The sequence below is a fragment of the Phodopus roborovskii genome, unplaced genomic scaffold (genome assembly GCF_943737965.1).
Source record: "Phodopus roborovskii unplaced genomic scaffold, PHOROB, whole genome shotgun sequence".
NCBI lineage: Eukaryota > Metazoa > Chordata > Mammalia > Rodentia > Cricetidae > Phodopus > Phodopus roborovskii.
The window spans coordinates 3,507,127-3,520,258 of NW_026126514.1; the positions used below are offsets into that span (position 1 = coordinate 3,507,127).

A 13,132-nucleotide genomic window follows, 5' to 3' on the forward strand; every position below is an offset into this window, starting at 1 on the left:
TAAGCTGAAAGACAAAACATTATCAAAAGAATGTTCCAGAAAAAAGGGAATAATATAGGAGTAAAAATCCATGGACAAGGCATAATTGCTTAAAAATTTGGAATGCTTAAAGAATTAGAGAAGGAAAAGATAATTAAAGAGGGTGAAGCATGGGGATTAATAGGGAGATTATCACTGGTTTAGCCTAGGCAAGGAATTGCTTAGCTTATTTTGGGGGGGGGTCTGAGTGTAGGAGTAAGCCAGCTCATGCTTGTAATGACCACTCTTGCCAATGTAAGTGAAAATAACTAGAGGGATATGAGGGACTGAGTGACTCAGGCCCAAAGTCCTGAGAGGAAATACACACTAGATAATCAACTGTAATGCAAGTAAGAAGCAAAGAAGGCTTGAATGAGGCCATAGCAATGCCAACTTGGAGAACTTGGAGATGTACTGTGTAAGATGAATCATATCATAAGGAGTGGCTTATGAGAAAGGAAGAAGTCAAGGTGACTCTTTAGTTTCTGGTCATGTGTTTAACAAGGAGGGACCAGTATGGGAAGAATTGGAGGCTCTGGAGAGTTTGAGAATACAGCCAGTTTTTAAACATCAGGACCTAAAATAACCTAAGTCATGTGATTGGTGTAAAGTGTTAAAGCTCAGAGGAGAGTGACTGAAGGCATCACTTTATAGATGACACTTAAGACAATAATAAAGGGTATAAAGAAAAAATCCCCACCCAAACTCGGACACACCAGTGGTCTTAGCTGTGATACAAGCTTAGCTGAGGAACAATATAGAAAATGAATTTGGAATGTTAGAGAAGAAAAGAGCTGGAACAAACTGCAGATTCATTGCACTGGGTCTGCCATCCGGTGCTAATGCATGGACTGGAGGGAGGAGTCCTTTTCCTCTTCCCATCATGGTGTCTGCCCCAGGGCATTCTCATTGCATTCTAATGTCAATTAGAATCCAAATTAGCATTTGAATTCTAATATTCCTACCAGAGTGCAGCTCTTCCTCTGCCCAGTTCATTTTTTCTATCTGCTCGGTATCACTACAACCTAGAAATGAACGGGCACATCCACCACTAACATCTCATTTTTCTATTTAATAAAAAATTTCAAATCCTGCCTTTTTATGAATCTTTAATAATGTTACTATTATTTACTTATATTTAATAAATCCTGCTTATCTACTTATCTATAATATTATCTTTTAACATTCATCAGGCTGTTTCCATATGTACAATATAGTGACATTTTGAAGTATCCACAGTTATCATAAATGATAATTAAAACTCTTTTATTCAGAGAAATACTGGTACTGTTTTTCAGAATGATATTTTCTTGCAATATCTCTCTTTCTAGTTTATGTTTAGAAAAAAATTTAAGAGAATCTACAAAGAGATTTTGAATGGCAAAGCCACTCGATGTTAGCAAGGGAAACTGTTTAATTCTTTCATAAGGAAATGTAGGAATGGATTATTAAAAACAGAAATAGAAATGGAAATGGACAGGAAAGGCCTAGGCTGTCTATTCACCTGCTTGTTAGTGATGAGAACTTTCTAGAAAGAACTTATGTAACTAGTTTTATTTTGAGTTGTTCTCTGGACTCTTTTTTACACACCCCTGTTGTTAGAGATGTTTCATCTGTACACATCCCCACAGAGCCATGAATGCTGACTATTTTTTCTGAGTGTTGATAAGTCCCTATTCTGACTTCTTCATGAGTCTTTTGTGAACAGAGGCACACACTTGTGAGATCACTGCCCAGAGTGAACCATGGTCAGCACATTACTTAGTACAGTTAAAAGACAGATGTCTTTACAAGAAGATCCCTGATGACCCAAATGCATATCTAATGGAGTTTTCCAGAGCACCCAACCCAGAGCAACTTCCTCATTGTACCCTAGGTTTCTGGTGGAGGAGAGGTTGTAGCACTGGGGAGGAACTGTTCTTACATTCGTTGACTATTGTTTAATATTTCTGTTATCTTATTTATTACATAAGAATTTGACATAAATTTTAAAGAGATTGTATGTGTGTATGGGGGTGCATAAACCTGTGTGTGCAAAGACCCAAAGGCCCGAAGAGCTGGAGTTACAGACTTGTGGGATTCTGGGCTTGTTCTATGGGCCTTGGGTCCAAACTCTTACCCTGACAACTGTGAAGCAAATACTTGTAACCATTCAGGCAATTTTACAGACCCTTTATGCTCTGTAAAATTTTGTTCTTATTATTGATTTGTTTTATTCTTTAAAATATGTTTTTAGACCAGTGTTACTTTATATACCTCTTAGCATTCTTCCATACACACCACTGACATTCTGCAAACTTCCCCTTCCACATCTTCAATAAAAATGCAAAGTGACACTACATTTAACATTTCTTGTGTGACTTCCCACCAGTCACATCTCTTCTTGAAACTACACATATTATATGTATTTTTTTATTTTTATTTTTTAAATTTGCGGTACTTGGAATCAAATCCAAGGTTTCATCCACGCTGGGCCAGGGCTCTAAAACCGAGTGACAGTCGATAATACATTTTTCCTTTAGTTTTTGAGACTACATAATAGTTTCAACATTTCTCCATTGCCTTCCCTTCCTCCAAACTTTCCCATAAATTACACCCATAAAGTCTCAGTAACAGGACTGCTTAACCATGAGCTGAATAAGGACAACAATAGACATGCCAAAGTGGGTGGGGAAACCCATGAGAGACCTCAACCCTACACAAAGAACAACAGGCAACTAAGGAATGCTGAGAGCAGGAGAGGTAGTCTTCCCCAGGGAAGAGCATACCAATTGGTCATCCCTGAAAACAAGCATACATGTAACACTGTAACAGAATGACTAATTGAGTCTCTTCGTATTCAAGTCAGTTGGTTTGAGCAAGAAAAGTCTAGATGGATGAACAAATACTGGTTTTGAACTTTCTGAAACCGTAATACATAACTATAGTAATCCAAACATTGTCTCTTGAAATTCTCTGTGGAAATTTAGAGCCTGTAAAATGCAAAATATAGGATTTCTAATAGGTCAAGCCCTTTGAGTGATTGCTACTTTGTGATCCTCCTCTTTTCTCAATAGCTGAGTTGTATAAAAGGTAAGACCAGGAGAAAGCCCGTTATTGGCTCTGAATGTTGAGTAGAAGATCATGTCTGGTTTATAGTTTAGAGAGTTCTGGTGAATATGCAACAGCTGATCATAACTATTGTTTCCTAAGGAAAGACACAATGAAACCATGAAATAGCAGTTTTAAGATTGGTCAGAAATGTTGTTTGATTTTGTGAAGCATACTCAAAGGAAAATAAGGATCCCTTGGTCCATGTGCATCCAAACTCAACATTGCTTCCTCTCCTTCATCACAGAGAAGTGCAACCTTGAGGGGACTTCATTCTCAGTTTCAGCTGGCATTCCAAAGAACCCAAAGCCACAGGGATTGTGATAGTGGCAATAAATAAAACATCTATCCAATGCATTTCCATGCAAATGTAGTTCAGTATTCTGTGGATTCTGATTGACCAAAAAAGTTTAAAAATTAAAAATAAAAAAAGAAAGAAAAACCCATTATGATGAAATTACTACTTTTCTTTTGCAGCAAACCCCAAGTGTGTATGAGTCAACAATTCAAGCCTATGTGTTGAAAAGCGACTATACTGTGGTTCTCAGACTGTGGGTTGTGACCCCCTTGAGGGTTGAATGGCCTTTCCACAGGAGTCACCTAAAATCATAAGGAAACACAGATATTTAAATTACAATTTACAACAGTAGCAAAATTACAGTTATGAAGCAGCAATGAAAATAATTTTATAGTTGGATGTCACTAAAACATGAAGAACTGTGTTAAAGGGTAACAGCATTACAAAAGTTGAGAACCATTGCACTATTAAGACAGTAGTACAGAGAGAAAAAATGCAATAAATGAAGTATATATACATTATTAAACATCCAGTAGAATTAATAGAAGGCATTTTACATCTCCCCAAAGAAGAAAAATAAAAGTCTTCAGGAGAGAAATATATATATATGAAATATCCCACTGTATAAATTGAAAGGAAACTTTTTAAAAGGTACTACATGTGTGACAATGTGAGGAAGAGTATTAAGGAATTTCACAGATTTTTTAGGTAGTCTCATCATGCCGTGCTATGATCTCAGGAATACTTTGTAATATGTACAGAGTCCTCTGAGAGTTCATTTATTCAGGTCATATACTTATATGATTCCGAACTTATAAGATTCCAATCTCTAATGTAATTCTGTAGTGTGCCCAGCTGATCCCATTAAACCCAAGCCTACACAGGCAGTGCAATGATGTGAACGCTGTCGCCCTCACTTGACATGCCTTCCTTCTGGCTTAAGAGAGTGGCCCTTCTTTCCTTCTCTCTCCAGGACGAGGCTCAGCTCTGCTACCTGGAAGCACAAAGAGATGCTGTTGAGCAGATGTCCCTCAAGCTGTACAGCGAGCAGTACACCAGTGGCAGCAAGAGAAAGGAGGAGTTTGCTGACATGTCCAAAGTGCATTCTGTGGGAAGCAATGGGTAAGGGATTCTTCATCTTCTTCTTTTATTCTCATTCATTCTCTTTCTCAGTGATGGCCAGCACTAGGTGTTAGGCAGGCATTTGCTTCCATGCTAGCAGACAAGGGAGGGCTCAATGGTTGAGGACTGTGGCTTTTATTAGCCTCTATCATTTAAGCCAAAACTTCTGAACTTTGTTACTATATTGAAAAAAAGAAAACCAAAAAACAAAACAAAACAACACAAAAAAGCCTTGTGTTTTTTTTTTTATTTTCTTTTTTTTTAATTATTTTTTCTTATTTTACACATCAATCCCAGTTCCCTCTCCCTCCAATGGCCCCCCGACCAACCTCCCATCCCATCCCCCCACCACCAACTCCACAAGGAGGGTGATGCCTTCCAGGAGGGGTAAACAAAATCTGTCAAGTCATTTGGAGTAGGGACTAGGCCCTCCCTCCTGCCTCTAGGTTAAGGGAGTATCCCTCCATGGGGAATGTGCTCCCAATGTCCTTTTGTGCACCAGCAATACATCCTGGTTCCACTGTCAGAGGTCCCTTAGACAGCCCAGGCCTACTATCTGAGACCCATCCATATTCAGGGGGTCTGAGTCGGTCCAATGCTGGTTTCCCAGGTATCAGTCTGGGGGTCCATTAGCTCCCCTTGTTTAGGTCAGCTGTCTCTGTGGGTTCTGTAGCCTGGTCTTGTCCACATTTTCTTATCACTCCTCCCTCTCTACATCTGGATTCCATTTTGGCTCAGTGTTTAGCTGTGGGTGTCTGCTTCTGTTTCCATCAGCTACTAGATGAGGGCTCTATGATGGTGGATAAGTTAGTCATTAATCTCATTATCAGTGAAGAGCATTTATGATAGCCTTTCCACTGTTGCTCAGATTGCTAGTTGGAGTCATCCTTGTAGGTCTCTGGACATTTTTCTAGAGTCAGTTTTCTCTTCAAACCTATAATGGCTCCTTCTTTTATGGTCTCTCTCTCTTTGTCTCTGTCTCTGTCTCTCTCTGCTCTCATTTATTCCTCCCCTAATTCCCCTGACTCAATTTTCCTAGTCCCACAAGCTCTCCTCTCTTCCCCTTCTCTTTCTCCTAACTCCCACTCCACTCACTGCCCCACACTCCCAATATGCTCAGGAGATTTTATCCCTTTCCCCTTCTGTGAGGAACCTTGTATGAATCTCTTAGGTTCTTCCTTGTGTCTTAGTTTCTCTGGTGGTGTGAATTATAGGCTGGTGATCCTTTGCTCTATGTCTAAAATCTATATATGAGTGAGTGCATACCATGTTCCTCTTTTTGTAACTGGGCAGCATTGTGTTTCTTAGGAGTGTTTTTGAGACTATATTTTATTGACAATCTTGGTCTTTCTTCCTCATAGATTACTTTAGAAACTTATATCCCCCATTTGACAACACTGTCTATGTTGAAGTTAGTTTATCTAATTTCTAATGATTCTAATGAATCTAATGATTCAATAGAAACTCAGAAGAACATAGCATAGAGATCTAGATAATTGTTTAGAGACCATGGATTACTCACATTCACACAAAGTCAGCTAGAATTATAGACTAGTTCTTGACTTTATTTATTTATTTATTTATTTATTTATTTATTTATTTATTTAAGTTTAAGAGAGGGGCTCATGTAATTCATACTGGCCTTGAGCTCCCCTTGTAGCCATGGCTGGCCTTGAACTCCTAATTCTCCTGCCTCTATACCATGAGTGCTGAGGTGACAAATGTGTGCTACCATGTCTGAGTAAGCTAACACCCGAGCAGTAATCCCATGAGCTATTTTATTTAGCCTGATATGTACAGCTCCACTTAGACAGGACTCGTTGCTCATAATCTTCAATATTTGTTATGTAATTTTAGATAATTCTGAATGCCCATAAAGCTATATAAACATTGCCCAGTATGTTTATATGTTTGTTTTCTAACTCAATTCTAATATTTAATAGATGATCATTAAAGAGTAAAAGAGATGAAGTTAAATTGTTTCATAGTTTTAAAAGCTTGGTTATAATCATAATAAAATATAATTGGTCACCTTTTTCATTTTTATACTTGGGCTAGGCAACAAGAGATAGACACTCTTCTCCTATAATATTGCATATTTATAGCATCATATAAGCCTGTGGAAATAACTCTATCCAGAATATTCTCTGAAGGGCAGCAGGAAAGAAGCCTTTTCTTGTTCTTTGTTATATCTAATTTAGGGGGGGGGTGCTCTTTTTGGGAGCAGGGTCTCACTGTGATCTCTGACTATCTTAGAACTCGCTATATAGACCAGATTGGCCTCAAACTTAGAGATCCACCTGCTTCTCTGCTTCCCAAGTACTAGAATTAAAGGTATGCACCACCATACCTGCCTTGCATTTATCTTTCGAAGTACTCACATTTACAATGGACTTACAGCCCTCATACAATGTTGTGGGTTAAGTTAGTTCATAGATTAGAGGTTCAGTTCTGTTATAATTACTTGGGGTATAAGAATATAAGAAAATACCAGAGTAATAATTTTGTTTAGAAATGAGAACAAATAATTTATATTTGTCATTCTATCAGGTTGTTTTCTAATCGGAAGACCTGGTATATATTTCATTGACTTGTTTTTCTTGATTCAGTAGACATATTTTTCTATTGACCAGAGCCGGGAAGGGGCAGCAGCAAGTGAGAAGGAAAAGGTTAAATCTTAGAGCATGAACAATAAGCTGTTTGGGGGGCTTAATGTGCTTTAATTTCTCCAAACGCCTAAGTACTCTCTGGAGTGCACACAGGCACAGACTTTTGGTCACATTTTATGTTTTCTAAAAGCCTTGGGATTGAGCAGCACCACGTGTTTCTGACCTCAGATTCCAAGGGCCCAACCTGAACACTCACTCATCATAAATCTGCCCTGGGAATTGCTTAGTTAGCAGCGAGCATTGTTCTGTGATGTGGGAGTGGGTGAGCTTCCCTGATATCCTTTTGTTTGTGCTCCTTAGGGTGCTGAGGGCTGTGTATTGTGTAGGAATTTAAGAGTGCACTGAATGAAGGAAAGCCAGCCATTTAATAGTACAAACAGAAACCTATACTGCGTTCTAGTCCCTGTTGACACACAGCAAAGCACTGTCTGAGAAATTCCTGTGGGTGAGGTTATCTGAGGTGTCTTGCCCCCAAGACTCTGCTCCCACAGTCAAATATGTGATTCTGAAGCCTTAAAATCACAGCCTTGTAAAATTATTTACTCCAATGATAGAAAGCATCATTAACCGTTCCTTTTGTTACATAGAATGAGTATTGTTTCCAACAAGTGAGTGTGGGAATAGCGTGGGCTTTCCAGGGTCTGTATTTCAAATGCAGATATCCAATAGACTACAGAGAAAATGAAGTCGGTAGTCCACTTCATATACTTTCTCACATATATGTTTAGATCATGAGTGCTAATGTAGTTAGTTATATAAGAATTCTTCTGCGAAGACACAACTATTATAATGAATAGTGCTCTGAAATTTCTACAAGTTTTATATAACAAAAATATTCCATTTGAAATGAATTTATAACCACTCTGGCTTGCTGAGGTGTTTATTAGGGTGATATACCAAAGTTCTTAGTTATCAGTTTTGTGGTTTGAAGTCCTGGGTGGGTATGGTGGGAGTGTTTTCCAGAACACAAAGGAACATGTTCTGGTGACAAAACATGTTCATCTATGGGAGATATTTGGCTTATTATATCATCGTGGAGCCATGGCTCCTGGGTGGCCTGCAATATGTGAGTCTTTGTGATTCTTTGGGGAAATAAATGCTACTTTTTATTTAAGTGAGAGCAGTACTGATTATTTTGTTTCTTTGGTCAATAAGCCTTTACAAGGTCCTATTATGTGCATGGTTCAATGCTCTAAGTGTAGCTTAGCAGTACTACTTGTATTCTGTATGCTTTATAAGCAGTAACCGTCTCCTTTTTTTAGATATTTCTTCCTAGAAACATGTTATCTGTTTTCACTTTTCAATTAAAATTCAAATGTGTGGTTCAGTGTATTAAGGAGCTCTATACTTGCTGAGAAAACTTAGTTTAGATTATTAGTCATGCCTTTTGTTCAACATATAAATTAGGGAATTAAAATACCCAACAGCTTAATGACTCAGTAGCCCGGAGAGAAGATATATGATGGAACTAAAAAAGCACAGCTCAGAACCCTAAGTCAAGAATATAATGGTTGCCAGGTGTGGCTACATACGTGTCATCTCAGCATGCAGGAAAACGAGACAGGCAGATTGTTTGAGGGTATTCTGTGAACAGGATGACCCTGTCTCAAAACTCGCACCACAAACAGCAAAAACAAAACAAAAAGACAGATCATCGAAACAGCCACACTATCTCTTCTCCGAGGATTTGAACTATACCCTTGATGGAATTTTATCATCAATCCTGCATTGTGAAATTCTATACTGTATAAAACTCATGATGGAAAAATACAGTAGTCCTAAGGAGATTTTATTCCATAAGGATGCCTTTGGCAAGAAACTTCAAAATGGTGTATGATAGAGCATGCCTGTGAGTTCAACCCCCTGAGGTCACTGAGACATGAAGCCCACTGGAACCAAAGACTTCAAGAGTAGTGAGACCCTGTATCCAAAAAGCAGAACAAAACCGTCAGAAAACCCAAAATACATTTTTAGGTGTTTTCTGTAGTCACATTCTGTGTAAAGTGAAGATTGGAGGGAGAAAGTGGGGTAGTTTTTACACTTAAAATGCATGGTTTAGTTTTAGGAACAGGCGGGTCTATAACTGCAATGGTATGAAGTGTTGAGTTAGAGACATGTGAGGGTTAGAGTTGGGTTCCTGGACAGGTAAACTCAAGTCTAACTGGGTCCAGGAGAACTAGAGCAGGCCAGAGAAGACAACAGAGGGGGCCTGGAGGGGATAGAATTTCTCATTTTCATCTAAAAAAAATGCTTACTGAACACCTACAAAGTCAGACATAGCTCTTTAGTGTAGCATTAAGTCAGTATGTAGCTGTGCAGTAAGGGGAAATGGTGTAGGGTTGTTTTTTTTTTTGTTTTTTTGTTTTCTTTTACTCTTTGGTGGGGGGAGGGTCGCCACCCAGCTTCCAAATAATGACATGGAGACTTATTCTCACTTATAAATGCCCAGCCTTAGCTTGGCTTATTTCTAGCCAGCTTTTCTTAAATTATGCATCCACCTTTTACCTCTGGGCTTTTACATTTCTCTACACTATATACCTTTCTTTCCTTTTATTCTGTGGCTGGTTGTATGGCTGTGTAGCTAGCCCCTGGTGTCTTCTCTCCTCCTTTTCTCTGATTTCTCCCTCTTCTCTTTCTATTTATTTTCTCTGTCTGGCAACCCTGCCTATTCCTCTGCTGACTCAGCTCTTTATTAGGCCAATCAGGTGTTTTAGGCAGGCAAAGTAACAAAGTTAAGCAAATGCAACATAAAAAAATAAAATGCATCACATCTTTGCATCATTAAACAAACATTCCACAGCATCAGTGAATGTGACATACCTTCAACTAGTATTCCACAACAAATCAGGGTCCCCAGAGCTGGTGAGAAGGATGCACGAGGCACAGCATTGTCCCTGCATTCAGTGCCTTTTTCCTTGAATCTGGTATGCTGCCTGTCATGTACCAGGTGCTCATATGAGTAAGTAACTAAAATGGATGTGGGGCCAGCAAAGAGGGAGCACAGATCTAGAAGATGGCCAACTGTTTTGCACTCTGGAAGGCAGGATAGACTGTTGAAGGAATGGGGGAAATGTTTGGGGAGGAGATTAACTCCAGATCCTGAGTTAATCATTGAGTATACATTTTCAGCTATGATCATCAGTGGAACCTTGAAGCCCAAAGCTTCCATCCCCTTCTCCTCCCTGCTTGCCCAACCAGCCTAACATTCCAATTCTATAGGCAGGGGTGGGGGTGGGGATAAAGGGTGGTGGGGGTGGGGATGACTAAGCCTAAAAGCTCACCACTTGCTGAGAGGCTATTTCCATGGTTTTTGGTGTGTACTCTCTAAGCCAGCAACATCAGCACCTCCTATCGATTTGTTAAAATACCACTTCTGGATTTCAGTTCAGACCTATGAATCTGGAGATCCTGGGAGTAAGAGAGTGAATACATTCATCATAAGTGAACAACCTTCCAAGAGTGATTTCTAGAAGCTTGGGAAGCACTATTTTAGACAATGGAGATTTTCAGGTTAGGAATTAATGTAAAGTATGCTAGAAAGATTGAGGACTGAAGATATAATGAACAGACAATCTTCAGAGGACTGTGGGATAAAAGGAATCATGGGAGGAAGGCACTCTGATACCCAAGTTGCTCAAATGACTTTGGTGCCAATAAAGACATTATTTATCGAATACCTCTTCAACAGAGGTCATGCAAGGCATCAGGGATTTGAAGTCAATGAGATACAAAGAATGTTGACAGGCAAATACAACTCAATGGAGGATGGTACAGGCTTGGAAGTGACAAAAAGCATGTTTCTCCAAGGAAGTAACTTGTGAAATCAGCTAGGACAGTAAAAGAAGACCTGGAATGTCAAGTGACAGTATTCTAGAGGCTGGAGAGGTAGCTCAGAGGGATAGAGTACCTAATCAGTAAGCACAAGGATGAGAGTTTGAATCCACAGCCCTCACATAAAATCTGGCATTCCACATAAGACTGGGGTGAGGGAATGAAGTCAGAGAGAGATAGGTGGATCTCTGAGCGCTCACAGGCTTGCCAGATTAGTCAAAACAGTAAACTTGCTGTTCAATGAGGTAACCCCGCCCAACACAATACAGTAGAGCATATGGAAGACAGCGCCTGAGATCCTACTCTGGCTTTGATATGCATGCACATAGGAATGCACACCTAAGTCCATGCCACCACACACGTGTGCATGCACACACACACACACACACACCATAAAACTAGTGTTATGATCAAAGTATGGAGACTGCATTTGTATGAAAAAATTACAAATTAGTTAAGAGGCCAAGAGCAATAACATGCCTGTTGCCTGTAATCTTGAGCATTTGGAAAGCTGTGGATAATTATAATGTTTCTTATTTCACTTAGAGCTTTCCTGATGTCACATAAAACTTCTAAAATAAAGACTACAAAATTGAGAATTCTAAGTAGTATCTTAGCTGACAGTAATGGAGGACTGTATGTAGTTCACCATTATTTCCCATCCTTAAGCTAATGCTCCTGTCTGCATAAAACCTGTATGAGAGCAAACTAGTTAACATTCTAGCCTGCTCATGCCTATGCACACCCATGTAGAGCCTACTAAGGCCTCGCAAGTGGAAGAGATTACCTGTTCATGGCTGCTTGAGGAGAATCACTTGTCTTTCCTGCCATGGCCAGTAATGAGCTGTCCGTGCCTCTGTGGATAACCCCATATCCATGCTCATCATATGGGCAGTGCTAACATGGACTCAATGGGTTATTTTAAAAAAATTTCACTGAAGAGCCTTTATGCAGCGACAGATGGAAATAGATGCAGAGACCCATGACCAAAATTAGTCTGAGTTTGGGGAATCCTGCTGAAGAAAGGGAAGAAAGACAGTAGGAGCCAGAGAGCTCAAGGACACCACAAGAAAACCCACAGGAACAACTAAACTGGCTGGTAGGATCTCACAGGGTCTGAACCAGCAACCTGAGAGCCTGCATTGGACCCACCTAGGCCCTCTACATATACCTGACAGTTGTGTAGCTTGGTCTGCTTATGGGACTTCTAACAGTGGGAGCAGGAGCTGTCGCCCATGATTTGGTTGGCTCTTGGGAACCTGTTCTTTGCTTATGGGGTGTCTGTGCCCAGCATTAATACAAAGGGAGGTGCTTAGTCTTACTGCAACTTGATATGCCAAGCTTTGTTGACACCCATGGGAGGTCTGCCCTTTCTAAACAGAAACAGAGGAGGAGTGGATTAAGGGGGGGAGTGGAGGGAAGGTAGGAGAAGGGAATGGGAGGAGAAGATGGAGAGGAAAGTGCAGTTAGGATATAAAATAAATAAATACTTATTTTTAAAGAATAAATGAAAAAGACAACATGAAGTTAGGAGGGAGATGTTTTGGGGTGGTGAGCTTGAATTGCAGGGAAGAGGTGGAAGGCAGATATAATCAAGATACATTGTATACCTGGATTTTTTTAAAGAACAAAAATATTTTTAAATGTATGGGTTCTTATTCATGATATTAGATATACTTAGAATACTTCTAACTGCACAAATAACACTTACGTATAGAGATAGTCATATGTTCTCTCTAATCTAAGTTAGTCAATGAGAACATGTACCGGGTTACAAACTAAGACTCAAATTTCAAGGGCTCTGTGCTTCTTTGTGGACACACAACCTTAAGATGTTTAACCTCTCCAAGATTCAACATGGGTATATAAAATGGGAATCATTACCCTAGACCACATATGCAGATTTCTGCCGGAAAAAAAAAATGACAATTTGTAAGAGAACACAAAAATATAAGTGAAAGAAAAAACAGTAAATGAAATATTTATTATATAAATATTGCATTTCTGAGAGTAGTGTGAGATACTAGTAATGCAAAAAATGAACATAAGATCTCATCTCCATAGTCTGGAGGGAGTGACTGGGGGACAAAGAGGAAAAGAAAAA

General features: G+C 39.4%; 1 protein-coding gene across 1 annotated transcript in view; it reads left to right on the top strand.

Moving 5' to 3' along the window:
- Positions 1-13,132, top strand: part of Akap6 (A-kinase anchoring protein 6) — a 418,711-nt gene that overhangs the window by 284,773 nt on the left and 120,806 nt on the right. The window contains exon 8 of the mRNA XM_051195831.1: positions 4,380-4,528. Within this exon, the coding sequence (XP_051051788.1) occupies positions 4,380-4,528 (149 nt within the window). The remainder of the gene's footprint in view (positions 1-4,379; positions 4,529-13,132) is intronic.